General features: G+C 48.2%; 1 protein-coding gene across 6 annotated transcripts in view; it reads left to right on the plus strand.

Annotated features, from left to right (window-relative positions):
• LOC8034893 (cyclic GMP-AMP synthase) overlaps positions 1–17,749 on the plus strand; it is a 60,325-nt gene that overhangs the window by 5,438 nt on the left and 37,138 nt on the right. For all 6 annotated transcript variants that reach the window (XR_005715770.3, XM_040212462.2, XM_029976893.4 and 3 more), the window contains exons 2-6: positions 442–547; positions 2,980–3,204; positions 9,942–10,100; positions 10,428–10,577; positions 12,288–12,416. Coding sequence is in view for 5 of the 6 variants with exons in the window: in XM_040212462.2 (XP_040068396.1) it covers positions 442–547; positions 2,980–3,204; positions 9,942–10,100; positions 10,428–10,577; positions 12,288–12,416 (769 nt within the window). In the remaining variant the exon portion in view is untranslated. The remainder of the gene's footprint in view (positions 1–441; positions 548–2,979; positions 3,205–9,941; positions 10,101–10,427; positions 10,578–12,287; positions 12,417–17,749) is intronic.

Here is a 17,749-nt window from a genome sequence, read left to right on the forward strand (position 1 = left end):
TCTTTCGTTGTTCCAGAGAGGCAAATCTAGTATGTCATTCAACCTTGCACAGTATGGAGAACACTGAGATCTAAGAATTAGTAATAAACCAATTTAGCAGTGAACTAAATGAGAAGGTCAAAGTTCTAAATAAAAAATGTTGGTTAAGGCCACTCGAAAAGAGTGATCGCAGGATGCAAGGCGGTGGGGGGGGGGGGGGGGGGGGGGGGGGCCCTCTTTGCAGGGTACCATGTCTCGAAAAGTATAATTCGAAAAAAATATCAGGGTGTCTTCGATAAATAAATATACTTCATAAAGTGTGGTACAGTTTGTCTGCGTGGAACCAAAGTTTGCACTCAACATGCGGGGAAAAAACCCGGCACTCAAAGGGTCGAGGTCCCTTCAATCTTTTTGTCTTAACTTGTGGAGACCCTGGATTGCCTTTTGCATGCCACTGTCCAGGCTCGTGTACACTGGAAGTTACTACATCCGGCTACGGACCAAGAAAGCAGACGAATTCGACATCAATCTTGTCCTGGATTTACCTTTTCGGAAAGGTGAATTTACCGTAAGTTTTGCACCGCACTATTACTAGCTGCTTTTTCTTGGTGCCTGATGTAATATAGTCTTCCAACTAGTGTTTATTTATTTATTAATTTATTTAGTTATTGTTACATTTCGCCAGGGTCTTTACACGGGGGAGGTAGAGTTTTTCGTAGTCGCATAGCAATGAAACACTTCTTTTTATGAAAGCAAGCGGTTAATTATAAACTATTCATAACTTTCACTTGCAAGGCCGTAGTGTTTGTGTATAAACCCAGTGCACTCTACTTCTTAAAAATAAAATGAGATTATTCAACGTGAAGAAAAAATGTACCGTAAAATACCGAGCAAGCGCCCACTCAAAATTTAGAAATAATCGCGAGAGAATGGGGGATGGGCGTTTGTCCGGTCATGAATTTTACATATAAACATACTGCACATATTTCCTCAGGCCTTACAAATTCGGGAATGGGCGCTTAATGTGGTATGGGCGGATGCGCGGTATTCTATGGTAGTTGTTAAATGGACCACCCCCCCTTCTGCAGACTCTCTTTTTGTGACAGAAAAAGAACATCAACGAACCTGGCCAGGTAACCTTGTCTGCATTTTTTTGGAAAAGTTGCATCCCTTTCTCGGATTTCAAGTTAGGCCGAAAGCATTAAATGCTCCCAGCAAAGGCAGCACAGAAGTATTTCCAGCGCTGAAGTGTGCTGTACTCTGTTTCATACTTCACGTAAACAGTGTCGAAGCTGCTGGCACAAGCATGGAGCTTCATCTACAGGTCGAGTCAAGGGGAGCGATGGCTGTTGGAAAGGGCCATATAAATCGGTTGCTGAACGTATCGAGACAAGATATTTCGCAAGGGTGGCCGAAGAATGTGCATTATCTGTATCAAAATTTTACTGAACAAGCTTAGCCAAGTAAAAGGTTAGAAATCAAGAACTTTAAATTCCTACCTACGGCATCCATCTAACGAAAGGCCTTTGCTTGGCGCAACAACCGACAGATGTCAGCAGTGCTCTCTGGGTCGGCGGCGAATGCACCAAGTACTGCATTTTCCAGTGTTAGCTTTGGTGATGATACCACTGTTGTAGGTGGCTTGTCTTGGAGGTTTTTGTCTTCATTGGAGAGCCCTGAGGTCACCGTGAGGTCACCGTCGACCTCTTCCTACGTCTTTTTTGCGCTGTTCCCACCAAACAGTATGTACCACCAACTAGCCCAACAACATGCCTTGCTGAAATTGTAGGAGAGCCCTGAGGTCGCCGCCAAAACTCTGCCCGAAAACATCACCAGACCTCCTCCGTCCTCTCGCACACCCCATACCTGAGAGCAACCTTCACAGATAAAAGTTTTAGACGTGTAAAGAGACGCGGGTAACAACCAAAGTGTGCAAAGCAGAGAACGACCTGTAGCCGAAAATAATTGTAAAAGAAACAAGACAGCACATGTTTTGTTTTTCTCTCGTTTTCGTTTTTTATGTTATATTGTGATTAAAATAAAATAACCATGCACTGACTTTTCGTGCAGAAAAAAGCGGTCTCTTTTGGCTCGGGAACGCCGTCTGCTATCGCCAAGGTCGAGGGAGACGCCCGTCGTGGCCGCCTGCTAGAGGGCATAGGAGTAAAGAGGGTCCATCTCAAATCACGAGGAGTGTTTGCAACTTAACGGTAGAGATTAGTCGCAAGTGTGCAAGCACTGCGGATTTGCATGGCAAGGAGGAAGCAAGCGGAAAGGCGGAGATGCTCGTAGAGAACCAACGCATTCGTCACCTTCTCGCAGCTAGTATTGCCAATGAGGCCCATAGACCATGTGACCCCGATCGAGTTGTTGGAAACTCTCTGTAATGTAGGCTCTCTACACCGTTTGCGATCTTACGTGCCACCATCTGTCGGCTCCTGCACTAATCAGACGCCTTTCGTTAGCAGACGAATGCCATAGGTAGGTATTTTATGTTCTCAATTTCTAACTTTTTACTCGAGTGAATTTGTTCAGTGAAATTTTTATACCCTTAATGCACGTCTTTTTCAAACGCCTGGCCTCCTCCAGCACATGATTCATGCCTTCCGCTGTGTGTTGGCTATGCACGCGTGGATTTGAGGTGCTGAGACATTAGGGAGTTTTAGTAGACCGTTTCCGCAGCCAGCTAAGCACCCGCATAGCACTCCGTAATATATGCCACAAGACCATGAACTACGTAAGCAAGGCTGGCGGCGCGCACGCGCAGCTGCGGCGTTTTTTGTACGGATACGGTAGCGGAAAAGAAAAACAATCGACTAAAACTCCCTACTGAAGCGTTGTCAAAGGTAAGAAGCTTGTGCTAGGAGGAGGAGTGGGAGATTTAAGCTCCTCCATGCCATCCTCACGTTGTCAGTTACTGCAGTGCCTTGTCTGTGCAAGTCTGACTCATCGTCCCTTTAAAGCTGAGGGACACTGAACAACATTCATCCTAACCTCCAGATTTTGGACGAACGTCCCGGCTATGTCGGCTACAAAGTCAGCCTAGCGGCCGTCAACAGGCTTCTCCAAGAAGGAGAAAAGGAGTGGGTCCATCCCTTGCTCAAGTTGATCAACGGCGAGAATAGGCTTATGCCCGAGAGGGTCAAGAGGAGCCTGCAGTCTGCCTTCGACCGGGTTCTCCAAACCTATGTCATCCCTTCTGGACTTCGCTCATCCGTGGCTAGGGTGAGGGACTGTCTGCCACGGTTGTAGTCGGGTCAGCGGACTTCTCCAGGGGTCCGATTTTGGTCACCGCAGGGGTGAGATCAAATTTGCCTCTCGCTATGCGAGTGACGATTGCTTTCACGGACGGTTCGTCCGTCTGCTACGAAGCGCCATTCGCGGATAGAAATAAAACAAAAAACACAATGCGTTGCCTGCTAACAGACCGGAAAAAAAATTAGACGTTTAGAAATCTCGAATGCGAAACTAGAGCGCAGCTCTTGAGAAGGAGGAGGCGAGGAGGGTACAGAGGGAAGGATATGCCCCTCCTTCTCTTCCGCTCCTCCTCCTGTTCCCCTCCTCCTTCTCCTCCTCTTCTATCCTCCTCCTCCTGCTTTCCTCCTCTCTTCCTGTTGCTGAATTTGTTTATGGGTGACGTGACACGAAGTTGTGACGTCATTTTTCCTCGCTAAATTTAGTAAGGAAACTGAATTGGTGTTGAGGTCACGTGACATCAATTTGCCCGCTAACTTTAGCGGGGAAACGTCCCATAATGCAACACGCGGTTACACTGATGCCGATGCCGCTCAACCCGGAAACGGGTGCCTAAGAGCTGCACTCTAGAAAGTTGATTGTCTGCTACGGACCGAGCACCGCAGCAAAGCGAGATCGGAAGCAGGCTGAAATTGTGATTGTATGCTATTTCATGTCGGAAGCCATTGACAACCCGCGCTTCGTTTGCAAGTCTCGAGTTGTTCTGCTGCCATACACGAGCTAACATTGACCGGTGGACGAAGAAACCGTGATACCTGTCTCGCTATTCTATGTTGGCGAGACGTTCTCACCAAATTATTGCCCAACTGTGAACTCACTAATTGGTCAAATATGCCTCATTGATCGATTACGCACAGGCTGTGGTGCCATGTCCAATCAGCAGCAGAGAACACTCGCGCTCTCACCTCGACCAAAATCGGACACCAGCCGAGTGTTCTTTTTTCATCTGTTTCGCTTTGCTTCATAATTGAAAGCTCGGTTTGAGAGTATGCAGTGAAGCATCTAAGCTGCCTCTTTAGTTACTGACAGTAAAACGGCAGGGCTTTTCTTTGAGATGCCCTAACATCTAGCAGGGGCTCTTTGCCTTCCGTGGTGCTTTGGTTGTGCATGCACCCTTAAAGGCCACGAGACGCCGAAGCGTTATCGAAGGTAGGAAGTTAGCGCCGAAGGCAGGACAACTGAAAAATTTTCCTGCCGTTTTTATCCTACCAGCATTTAGAAACGAGCGTCTGTAGACATTTGCTCTTTCACCTTAGTTTAGAGCACAACAAAGGCTATGGGCATGCAATCAAAGTCTTGGAGGGCACAGCGGTGAAAGTGGTTTCCAAAGCCAAGGCCTCAGACTCCTAACATATATCCTTATGGCGGGAGTTTGGACGTGTGATTTGCTCCTCCTCTGGGAAGGGGGGTAGGAGGGGCAAAAGGCAATCGTGGGATAGTCACACACATAAAAATAAAATGTGAGCACACTACGGGCTGTAGCGCTTGATGCCAATAGCTGGTTTTCTTCAAGCTGGGGTGTATGATGATCTGTCCACCACGAACACAAAGAAGAAAAAGAGCGGAGGAAAAGAGATGCACAAGGAATGGCACGGTTTTTCGGAAGGGCGCGAGAAGGGCTCGAACTCGGAAGGCCAAGCTGCTAACAGCTGGGCGGACCTTCGTCGGCGTGACCAGACGTCAGATGGCCGACTCCTCTCATGGTCAAGGAACCGACCTGACCGAGGCCAACTGGACTATGTGAAGTGCGGAAGACAACTCCATTGATCGGGCACATTGACATCCCCAGGAACCAGACATTCCAGGCTCCCAACAACTATATCCGAGCTCATCAATGAGGACCCCTCCACCGTTTTCCTTTGGCGGTCCAATGGTAATTGGTACCGTTGGGAAAATTCCAATTGGAACCTAATGGGAATTTTCAACTGGGTGTGCGAAAGACGACTCTCAAAATGACATTCCTTGAAATAGCTGTGGTCCAAATATCTAGTTATTCTCCGATTTATGTTGCAATAGCGTAAGATTCCCTGATGCATCCTGTGTCTTCCTTACTTTTATTAACACCATAAACACATGAAACATACCTTACCATCACAACTGGCATCCGCAACAGGAAGAGACCTATCGAATTGCGGTAATATTATTTCTAACCTGCGATGTGAATATCATACAGTGGGAGTTATTTGGTAGCTTTTTAGCACATATATAGTGGAAGAAGTAGCATTTCTTCTAGCTAGCAGGTAGGATAGAAAAATTTTGTAAAAACACTGAGCTCAATCAGGTAACCAAACTCGGGGAGTCACAGGGGATGGACAAGGTGTTGCTTAAGAAATGGCTAGAAGGTCACGCTTTGTACGTGAAGCAAGAGTAAGAGCTGGAATTTTTAAAAAAAATGGGAAAAATGCTATGGCAAGCGACGGACAATGGGGCTGACGGAGATTCTTTAGGAATACAGAAGTGTTAAAGAGTGACGGTCGCACGACAGTCCCGTTTTCAGGCCGAGTCTCAAAACCTGAAAGAGATGATAGGGCTTTTGGAAGCCATAGTGGCGACAGCTCAAGATGCGATGTGCACATCAGTTAAAGAGCGCTGCACAGATGAGAAAGTTGAGGATGACGCGATAATGCCCCCCTGTACCCTGAGTGCAGATGCAGAGGTGCCTGCCAGGGAAATGATCTTAGTTAGGGAGGCTATCCTTATGGAGGTTTAAGTTGCACCCCAGAAACGGTGAAAAATGAGACACCGAGCGGGAAAGATGCAACCAACAAGTTGGGGCTGTGGCTTCTAGCCGGTGATGCTGCTGAATCCAGACAACAAGATGGCGGCTCGAAGAAGTTTGAAAGAAAGAAATGTCGGACCGAACCTCGTAGAACGAGATGCAGCATTGTTTCTGCAAGAGTGACGGAGGCAAGTGTCCTACCCCGTGCAGTTCGGAGGAGGGTGAAGAGCGTGTTTCAAGATATGCAAGCTTAGTCGCTCAACAGGAATCAGTGGGCTGAGACGGGACTCGCGCCAGATAAGCAGAAGAGTCGGCCAGAAGACGCGGAAGCGAGTTCGGATGCAAAGACAAACCGGGAGCACGATATTCTCGGAGGTTGAGTTCAATCCCGTTGATGCTTACCTAGCACAGATTGAGTGTGACGCCTAAACGCAGTTAGGTCCCACACAGTTCTGGTCAGCTTGAAGGCCCAGATCAAGCAGTTATCTAATTTAGATTTAGAAGGCCAATTTAATACTGAGATTTTGACCGGATATTGCATGCTGCCTGTCTGTAGCGTTTGCTGCAATTCATTAGCTGCTTCGTCTTGGTTTGTTTTTTGTCTTCCGATTTAGCACTTTTGTCATGGCAATTCTTGTGTTTTCTTTTTAAACTTGCACTTGGCAAGTGAGTTGTATGTGGTGTTTGAACTCTAAACTACAGGTTTTCAAACTTTTGTGATGCTGCCTGGCTACTTTTAACCCAATTATTTGGAAGGAAGTTTGTTATTTTTCGCTTTCTTTTTTACTATAGGGTTAAGCGTCGAGTGATAGCTTACAGTATGAATTTAAGTTGCTTTTGGACTAGGGTTTTGTGTCCAGGTTTGCACGTCTCAAACATGTTGATGTTTTTCTAGGACATATTTCTCGTAATATATTGTTTGCAATCTTTTGCTTTGTGAAAGCGCAAGTGGCTCTAAGCATTATCTTTTCTTTGCTTCAACGCAAAGCATTATTGCTCTGTGTACATCTGGAACTACTTTGAGAGGCTCATCATCGGCGGTTTCAGTTTTTCTTTCTCGTGAAACAAAAACCTAAAGGGGGTGGGGGATTGTGTGATGATGTGCATGCTGAAGGGAAAGAAAAAGACGACGATGCAAGAAGCTTAAAAGGAACAGCACGAGAGATTAGCCAGCGACCGACAGCCAGGTCACGGCACTTGGGAAAACAGCCCGAACCGGGACTGGGTTGCAAGCCACTGGCAACCAGGAACCCGCCGTACAAAGTCGGAGTCTCCAAGTCGGTGCGTGGACCATCGAAACTTCCATTCAGGGAAAAGCCTAAGAGTCGTTGACACAGCTGCCTGTTAATTCGAGCTCGGCTTGAACTGAAGTCGCATGGGAAACCCAGGACACGCTCGACGTTCCACCGCGAGCCTCCAACCTTCATTCTCTCTCCGACACACAGAAACTCGAAGACTGATGTGTAAACAGCAACACCTCTGCCGGAAGAAATCGAACTGAGCATTGCCGTTTCTGCTGTAAATGTTTTGTTTTTATTACAGCGGAGCTGTTAAGGGCTAGGTTCCCCAGGATCATGTCCGGTACCAAAATCTTGTCAGCACAAACCTCCACAAACCTCTAGACAGCTACCGCCATCTATAAGCAACAGTGGCAAGCACACAACCACTCTGGTTGCTCCCGTCGCTCGTAGATGGCGGCAACCTTTCCAGCTATCGTTCAAGAATGGATAGTTGGGCGAGTTTGCGGGAATTCAACGTAGGAAACGGCGCACAAAACAGACGAGGACGAAGAAGAAACACACGTGACAAGTGCAGCGCTCGTCACGTGTGTTTCTTTGTCCTTCCCTGTTTGAGCGCTGTTTCCTACGCTCTTATCAGTTTCGGTTTAGACTCAGGATGGGCCAAGCGCGTCCCCTTTTGTGAAAAGAAGACTGGGTGCGGAAAGAGCGGCGACATACGCAACAGCGCGAATGGGTCCGCAGCTGACGTGAAGCCGCTGTCGCCTCGACTTCCACTGCGTCCATCGCTTCAGACTCCCTTGCGAAAGAAGAGCACATTGCTTGCCTGGAAAGCCGCCGCAGAGAACAGAACCAGCGCTCCACGGCAGCTGAACTGTTCCCGGGTGCGACGGCAAGGTTCCGGAGGGAGTTTGTCGAAAACCCGTTTGGCGTCACGTGCGCCGTGTGCAACCGACTCTGGTTCACCGTAGACTTATCCACGATAGGCGACGTGCCGGACGAAAAGAATCAGGAAATGGGCGCGTGCGCATTGCGGTAGTGTATCGAGTTGGCGGACATCTACAGTTGAACCTCGATTTAACGAAGTCACAGGGACCCGCTAATTATTTAGTTAAATTGGGAACTTCGTAAAATCGAGGAAGGGAGACCTTGTGCATAGGCTGCGCAGGGAATCCGAATTTGTTCGTTAAATCGGGAACTTCCCAAAATCGGGTTTCGTAAAATCGAGGTTTAAAGGGCAACTCCGCTTCATTTTTGATATTTAGAAAACTATGTAGCCCTCTTCAGTATCATATAGGAAGACCCCATGTCAAATATTACTATCTAATTCCGTCTATATATTTAATAAACTGGCCAGCAAACTTTAAATTGAGCCAAGTCGCCGACATCTGCCAACTGTAGCGTGCGACATGAGGCGCAATTGTCAGCGAACTTAATGCAACGAAGTTGGAGCGACCAACGTTGAGCCACTACGTCAGAGGCATGACTACGCCATTCTCACGTTTTCTTTGTTTTTACTTCTCGGAGCAAAATTGAACGATGACGCCATGAGTTTCTCCTCCCGGAGTTGGCTGAACGGCGTCCACGTGATCACCGTAACGTGGATGCGCTAATTTGCGCTGCCCTGCGCGCTTATTGGTCTGTTTCTCCGTTTCCCCTCTGCTCTTTTGTCTTATCCCCCTCCCCCTCTCCCCCAGGCCAGCACCGTCCACGCCATGCAAAGCGACCTGCCCGCGTCGCATGTCCTGTCTCTCGCCCCTACGAACGTCACAAGACCACGTGGTTCGACGTGACGTAGCCATGACTCTGACGACACGATACCCATGTTGCCTGACGCAACCGAAGTTTCAATTTCGGCATCAGCTGATGTTTAAATTAAGATTACACAAATAATATTCCACCTTTTGCGAATCCGAGGACGTAGAGCTGTTTAGTTGTGCTTTGTAAAATGGAATCACATGTAAGCCTAAATTTTTCGGAATTGAGCGGAGTTGCCCTTTAAGTGTACAAAGAACCGGCGTGCAGAACATGCCGAGATTCTCTGCCCAAAAGCGCGGTGCCCCGGTTCGTGACCGTGAATGGCTACAAGTACCCACCCGTACCGGGGCACCTACCGAGGTTGAACGTAATGGAGGAACGACTAGTGGCGCCTCAACTCCCGTTCATGAGCCTTCGGCAGTTGACATGGTATAACAAAGACAACCGGTAACAATAGGGTTCTCACATAACCAATTACCCAATCACAGCTTAATCCTTACATTTATAAATACTTAATTTCACCATAGTACAGCTTCACTGATTTTCCTTCTTCATGAGAGTGGAAAGGCAGAAAGTTTTTCTGTCTTATTTTATGTTCTATGTTTAGCTTCTTTTTTGATGATTACAAATTGCTAAAATTTGATTTAATCTTGTCTTTGATTATTTTACCATCTTAATTTAATGTGAACAAACGAACCTCATGACCAGAGTCCCATGTTCCCATAGCAAAGATGTTATCAGAAGCTAAACTAATGAGGCTGATGAGCTATTCTAGGTTCATCATGGAGATCTGCAGCTGGGAAATCTAAACTGTGGGATTTCTTAGTCTTAACTCTTCATTCTGGGGTTACCTTTATGGCTTTTGCAACTTGAATGAAATTGTGCAAGCGTGATGGCTAAAGCTTTAGCTGGGACATGCCTAATGGAAATCATGGATGGCCTTTTGCTTCCTTTTAAGAAATGTTTGAGAGAAACGGCTATTGTTTTTCCAGATTCGGCCAAGTCAGAGTGGACCTGCCAAGACATTCCGTATCATTCTTAAAGATGGCCAGTGGATTGATGTAGATCTTGTGCCTGTGATAGAATTTTGTTACCCCAACTGGCCCAGTGGCATTGAGAAGAAAGACTGGATGGATAAGATTTCTCCCTTGGTAAGCACCTTCGGAATATCTTCAGCTTTGCAGTTATTTTGGAGCATTGCTATCAATGCAAGGACACAGACACGCACAATTCTGACATCAGAAAGGCTCGCGAGCATTTGAGTGATTCTCGTGAGGCAGGCAGAAACAGCCAATTTAGCTGATTTTAACACAGACTATGTTTGATCAGCCAAGTTCTGTGAGAAAACCGTCATGAAGGACTGTGACATTACGAAGTTACGTGGCAGCGTCACTGTGATATGTACCCAGCTCATATTACTTTGAGTTTTTCTTGTGACAGCAGTGTTCATGTTTCTTTTTTTTATTTTTGTTGCAAAGGATCAGAACTGGTTCCTGGTTCCAAAATCACCTATGTCCAATCCCTCTATGCCCGACGGCTCCCACTTGTGGCGGCTAGACTTCCAAAATATGGAAAACAGGCTGATTCAAGACTATGGTTGCGTCAAGCCCATCATTCGTTTGCTCAAGGTATAGTGAACACTGCCAGATATATTAAAGGCCCCCAAAAAATGGCTCTTATGTGTTTCATGCATCTTAGTCACCCGTATGGAAGAGTGGGGAGGCAAGTGAGCATGCTGTCAGCCATTAAATGTCATCTTTCTTATGTTGTTCTCCCTGAGGATAATGATGATTGCCATCAAACCGAAACTGACGTAAACTGAAACTTAACAATATTCACATATTGCAACAATATGCTTTCAACATGTTGACGACACCCTTCTTCTGCTGGAAGGCGTGCTTCTACATGCTTCGCATGCACTAAAAATAAAGGGCAGACAAGGTAGTTTACGGAAGCTGGGGATGCACAGGGCTTTCTTGAATGTAGCTGGTATGGCCCGTTTCGTGTATGCAACTCGAAACGGGCTTTTTTTTTTTTCACCACATTAGTAATCTTCAAAGCGATAGTTTTATACTGGAAGCCTTCACGAACCTTGGCTGCTCATGCGGGAGTTGGTGTTGGTTGCACTGCAGCTAGGCCAGGGAAGCAAGCGTTAGCCACGGAGCGCAGGTGCGTCAGTTACTAGTTTGGCATTATAGCACACGTGCGACGTGTTCTAAGTTTCATGGAAGCACAGGACTGGCATTTCTGAGCATAGCAGTTTAGAAAACTAATAAACCGAGGACATATCAACGAGGTTAGTGTATGTGCTTGAGATGACGGGGTAAGCAGTAAATAATAGAAAAAAGACGAGTTGAACGCACAGCGTCCTGCTGTGTATACATTTGTACGAGAATACAAAACCTCGGAAGAGAATGACAAGCTACTAGTGTCAGTAAATTCATCCTGAACAATGTTAATTCATAGGCAGGGTTCTCCCCACCGCTCTGACTGACCGCCCACCGCTCGATTGTGCCACACGATGACGATGTGATTTTGCCTGCGCACATGGCAGCAGGCCTGCACACACCGCCCCCCCCCCCCCCCCCCCGTTATCGCATCTTGTCGCTACTGCCGTTGCCACCACTCTTTCAAACAAGGAGAGCGGAGCTGCAGAGTGCCTGCCGCCGGGGAGGATGAGGAGGGATGGGGTTGCTCGGCGGAGGGGAAACACAAAATAAACAGACGACATAAACACACACCGTGCAGCAGTTTTCTCCACAGTTCGCTCTCTCCCTGCCTTCCCCACTTTTTTTTTCCCCAAGGCAATTTGGTTTTAGTTTTATCACGGAGGCATGGCACCAGTCACAGGGTTGCAAAGTTAGAGAGCCTATGCAAAGTGCGTTCTGTTGGCTAGCCTGTGCTGTATTGCAAACTACTACTACTACTACTACTACTACTACTAATACTACTACCCCCCCCCCACTCGCATGGTACTTATGCGCACCAATCAAAAATTACTGGGGAGAACCCTGTCCATAGGTATAGAATGCCTGGCAACCTTAATGCTGTGTTGATCTCTAGATAGCTCCAGACCATGGAGCCAAGCTCTAGTTTTGAATGCACGATAGATGTGCAAAGGCTGACAAGGCACAACAGCGCTTTGAAATCAGGTCTAAGTCTAGGTTCAGGTGTGAACCAGAACAAACAAAATATGGAACATCCGCCTAAAGAGCAGGACGGGTGACGAATTGCTGGGTTGCGTCAGTGGACTTGAGTATCAAGTTGTTTTACCAATCTTGAGGACAGATTAGCAAACAAAAAGGTGACAGTTGGTTGTTGTTGTTTTTTTTCTGCAGACTACGAGGGATTCTTACACGTGGAACCTCTCCTCGTATTCCTTGAAGACGTTTGTCATGCATCAGCTCTTGGCAAAGTATGACCGGGGATACTGGGACCCCAAAAACCAGGGGATCCTTTTTATCACGGTGAGTAAACCTTTTCCATGGATTCCTTCGCCGACTGGCGTGAGCATGTGCAAACATGAACAGTGACACTGGGCGCATACCTGCACCAGTCTACACCCCCAGCATATCACCTTATGCAGCATATCTTAAAGGGCAACTCCGGCCAAAACTCAAAATGAAATAAATTACTGGTATCATTGTAGTGACACAAAATACAACCCCAGCCAAAATATTACGACCGTGGGACGCCGCATTCTCAACTAATGCCGATAATAAAAATGCGACCCGCCGCCAGCCGCTGCTCCTTAGCGAGCGGCCAGTGGGTTGCCGATCGCTAAAGCAACATTGGGCCGTAACGTCAGTATCGTTCTCTTTTTATCCTCCGGTCCGGGCGTTGCGCGGAGTGCGCTTTTTTGAGCCGCTACCACCGATACTTCGGCTTGTGATTGCCATGTTTAGCCGTTGCTTTTACCTGTAGCCCGTGTAGCTTCGGTATAGCCTTTTGTTTATTTGCTTGTGAGGACTCCAAGACTCGTTTTAGCGAGCAACTTGGTGCGCCCAATACTGTAAAAGAACTTGTTGTTCGGCTAGTTGGTGTTGATTGTACTGAACCATGGTTAAAAGCACTAAAAAGACGTACACAAGATAGAATATAGCGCCCGTGTTTGTATTCTATCTTGTGTACGTCTTTTTAGCGTTTTTAACCATGGTTCAATGCGCCCAATACTGCCCAGCTGTTCCTCGAAACATGCCCAGTGCGACTTGTAGCGCTGTGGGCTGCTCAAACAACCCGCTGCGCAACACGGATGTGCTTTTTCACAAGTCTCCATCGGACCGGAAATTTGAGAAGGTGTGGGTGAACGCTGTTCGACAAGTGGACTTTTGACTTTGGTTTTTGCGCGCCTGAGGAAAAAAAAAACACGAAAAACAGACGTGTACAGCCCAGCACACGTGTGTTCGGGCGCCGCGGCCCGCGCCGGAGAGCCTCAAAGCTTTGTGTCTGGGGCTGACCCGCAGTGCGAAAGCGAGAGGGCCCCCAGTACTGTACGTCACTGGCAACGCGGCGTAGAGCAACACCGCCCCATCCACGGAGCCCCGATGACAATTTAGGCCTAGCGACGAGTACGGAAGACCGCACACACTGCAACAGCCACCGAATACGGCACCGAACAAGTTCACTCGTTTTCCAGTCGCTAACTTTTGGGTATACAAGTGACGAGTACGACATAGCGCACGCACGGCGGCGGCCGCCGAGTACGGCATTGTATGAGTTTACGGGTTTTCCAGTCACTAGCCTTTGGGTAGACGCACTAACTCTTGCCAGTGGCGTCACCCGGAGCAGTAGCTCGCCGCGCACCCCCCCCCCTACACTCTCGCGCGGCCCACCAACCACTCCCCCGCCCCTTCCCCCCCCCCGCTCTCGTGGCCGCCGCGACACCCCCTTGAGCCCTGCGCCCTTGGCGATCCGCTCCCCCCCCCTTTCTGACGCCACTGCCTCTTGCTACGTATGCTGAATAACTACCACGTATACAGAATTAAAACAAAATCAGCTTACCTCCCATCTTTAGACGTCTAGCGCAAAAGAGGTAGGTGCCGCTCGGCCTGCATACTCGTTGAACGAGAACGATCCTGACGTCACGTTCACATAGCGGCTGTTTTCTAGTGTTGCCGGGACGTCGAGCGGCTAGTTTCGGCTTTGTTGGCCGCGCCCCAAACAAAGCATTGAGGCGTCAATATCTTTGAAACTACCCACAATAACGAGAAAAAAATTATACCTTGCAATTCAGGGACGCTGACTGCACTAAAAACAGTCATAATCCCAAAATCGAAAGTATGAACCGGAGTTGGCCTTTTAAAGCACATATTGGTTGTGCACCACCCTGCACCAGTTTACACTAACTTAAATTTTTCGGAATGGGTGCAGCTTGGCATAATTGCAAACTCAGCGGGTCAGTCTATGATGACTTCGAGCCACTGCACAGTGATGGTGCGATGACGGCGCTGAGCTTCCGCTTTTTGTCGCTCTCTTTCCTGAGGATCGTAAGGGCTTGAAATGAAATAAACCTGTTTATTTCATTTCATTTACTTACCCTCAAAGGGGTACACAGCATTTTCTTCATAGTCCTCAATTTGCCTGAAAATTTGCTAACCACACCAACAAACACCGCTGGAATAGTAACCCAAATATTGGGCAAAAATTACTGTTTTTTCGCAAAGACAATGAATTTACAATCTTCGTCATCACCGTGTTTTTCAGAGCGAAAGTCTCTACTGGCAACAATGAAAAGTAGGGATGGGCAAATATTCCATTATTACGAATAGCCAATCGAATTTTGTTCTATTCAGCATTCGCTTCGAATCGAATTTAGGTATTTGACAATATCTAATTATTCGACAATATTGAATTATTCTACCTTTCGAAATACAGTCAAACCCGACTATATCAAACCCGTCTACATCGTATTATTCCTTATATCGAACAATTTTTATGCACAGTAATGTTACAGTGATAATATATAGCAAAAACTATGGTTACACCGAACAAAAATAGCAGTCGCTACCGATATATCGAACTGCCATGACCTCCGTTTTGCTCTGCAAGCTGGCTTTCCCCCAACGCGAGCGGCTGCATTGGGGGAAAGCCAGCTTGCAAAGCACGCTAGCATTTTTTTTTTTTGGGGGGCGGCCAAAAGAAAAAATACCTTTTGCGAAGGGAGCGGAGAGAGGGTGCTCTGTGCTCCCTCTCCCCACTCCGTCCGCAAAAGAGAGTCTTATTTTTTCTTCCAAATGGCTGATGCGACCGCCCAAAAAAAAGCCAGTCTGCCATTTGTCTTAGGGGGAAAGCCAACTTGCAGAGCAAAACGGCGCTCTGCAGGGGAAGGTGCTTCTGCTCGGAGATGCTCCGTGCTCTCGGCACAGTTCGGCGCTAATGCGCGAATATAGAAGGCAGCGGAGTAGTAGAAAACATGTACCAGTTTGCACAGCAACCAATCACAGCGCAGGAGGGCGAGGCCAAACCTGATCCAACCTATCACAGCACAGGAGGGTGGGGCCAAACCCAATTCAACCAATCACAGTGCAGTAGGGTGGGGCCCTTTCCCTCTCTCCCATCCCAGTGACCAATGCCAGGCAGTGGGCATCGATGGCCCCGCCCACAGGGCATTAGCCAGTGACCAATCGGAGCTCAGCGAGGTCCCGCCCTCGAGTAACGTGCTCGGTATAGGTGTAAAGTCACGTGTGCGTTGCGTGTCAGGCGCGTGCCACTTACCATGACCTCAGACCTCAAACCTCAAACCACAAGCATGGTTGACCAGGTGTTGACAGCTGTGGTCATTGTCTGATAACAACCACCTCAAACCTCAGACCTCAAACCACAAGCATGGTTGACCAGGTGTTGACAGCTGTCTGATAACAACCACGTGATGTCACGGGGTCCAAGCTTCGTTCGACAGAGGGCGTTATAGGATTTTAATCGCGGCGCGTCTCACGTGTGATGTCACAGGGTTCGAGCTCCGTCCGACAGAGGGCACTCATGTGATGTGACACAGGGTTCGTGCTGCATCCGAAAGAGGGCGCTGCGCTGCGGTCACATGACGGTCACGTGTTTTGAATTTGAATCGCTGCGCGGTAAATGCCCCTTTTATTCGATAAAAAAAGGCTCCGCGGCCGGCTGGGAATCGAACTCGCTACTTCGTGCACATAGGCCCGACACTCTACCCCCTCAGCTACGAGCACATTGCTTCCGAGACCGCTTAAGTCGTCTTAGTTGTTCGTCTGTGTGTGTGTTCGATGCAGATCACGTGATGTCCCCCGCGCTACTTGGCTTTTGTAATACGGTTAAAAACAGGATGCGTCATTGCCGCAGGTCACGTGTCCATGGTCGTGTGACGTTCCTCGTCTTCCTATCACGTGATTTCGCGCGCGCAATTCAAGCGGTGTTCGCGGCCGCAAACCCCATTACTGTCACATGTTCAAAGTCCAGGAGAGCGGAGCCAAACCCGATCCGACCAATCACAACGCAGCAGGGCGGGGCCAAGCCCAATCCGACCAGTCACAGAGCAGTAGGGCGGGGCCCCTTCCCTCTCTCCCATCCCAGTGGCCAATGACAGGCCGTTGGCATGGATGGCCCCGCCCACGGGGCATTAGCCAGTGACCAATCGGAGCTCATCGAGGTCCCGCCCTCGAGTCACGTACGCGGTATAGGTGTGAGGTCACGTACGCGGCGCGTGCCACGTACGCGACACTTAGCCTGTATTCACCAGGTGTTAACAACCAGTATTATCAGTCACATACGCGGTGCGTGTCAGAAGTGTGGGAAAGACACGTATCAGAGATGTCGTCACCACGGCTCCCATCACGTGATTTCAACCACGTGATTTTCCCCGGGTTCGAGTTGCATCCGACAGAGGGCACTCACATGATGTCCTCACAGGGTTCGTGTTTTCCCCGGGTTTAAGTTGCGTCCGACAGAGGGAGCTCACGTGATGTCACACAGAGTTCGTGTTGAATCCGACAGAGGGCGCTGCGCCGCGCTCACATGACGGTCACGTGACATTATCTGAATCGCTGCACGGTAAACGACTTTTATTCGCTAAAAAAGGCTCTGCGGCGGCTGGGAATCGACCTTGTGCACAGCAGCCCGACACTCTACCTCCTGAGCTAGAAGCACATTGCTTCCTAGAGGGCTTATCTCGTCTTAGTTGTCCGTGTGTGCAAATCAGATCACGTGTTTTCCCGCTACTTGGCTTTCGTAATATAGGTAAAGAATAAACCCCACATGATATGAATGCATCATATCGCAGGTCATGTGACGATGTCGTTATCCGTATGTCGCGCGAGTCAGATCACCTGTTAAAGCTGTCCTGCTACATGGTTTATGCAATCTGGTCTTCGACCCGCTAAATTTGGCCGTCATGTGACGGTCCCAAAAGGCACCAGCTGGATTCCGCTCAATTGGGGGGTGAGGTGACGGTAAAATTTTGGAGCTCGCGGATCGTGATATATCTTGGTCCAGCGTAAAGCTTTAAACTAGCCCTGCTAAAATTTGGGGCCAGCCCGTAAAACTTTGTAAAGACCCAGCGAATTTCGGGAATAGGCGCCATCTAGTGTTCACACTGTGAAGTTGTCCTCGTTAAAATTGAGTGCCATCTGGTGGTAAAAGCTTCGACCTGCTATAAATTTTGGGCGTCATGTGAAGGTCCCAGTTAGCACCAGCTGGGTGCCGCTAAATTGGGGTGAGGTCACGGTAAAACTTTGAAGCTGGCGACCGTGTTAATTGTTGGGCCAACGTAAAGCTTTGAAGTGAACTTGCGTAATTTTGCAAGCCAGTGCAAAGTCTTGAAGCACACAGATCA

This window comes from Ixodes scapularis, unplaced genomic scaffold, assembly GCF_016920785.2.
Source record: "Ixodes scapularis isolate PalLabHiFi unplaced genomic scaffold, ASM1692078v2 PGA_scaffold8__174_contigs__length_109621045, whole genome shotgun sequence".
NCBI classification, from domain to species: domain Eukaryota; kingdom Metazoa; phylum Arthropoda; class Arachnida; order Ixodida; family Ixodidae; genus Ixodes; species Ixodes scapularis.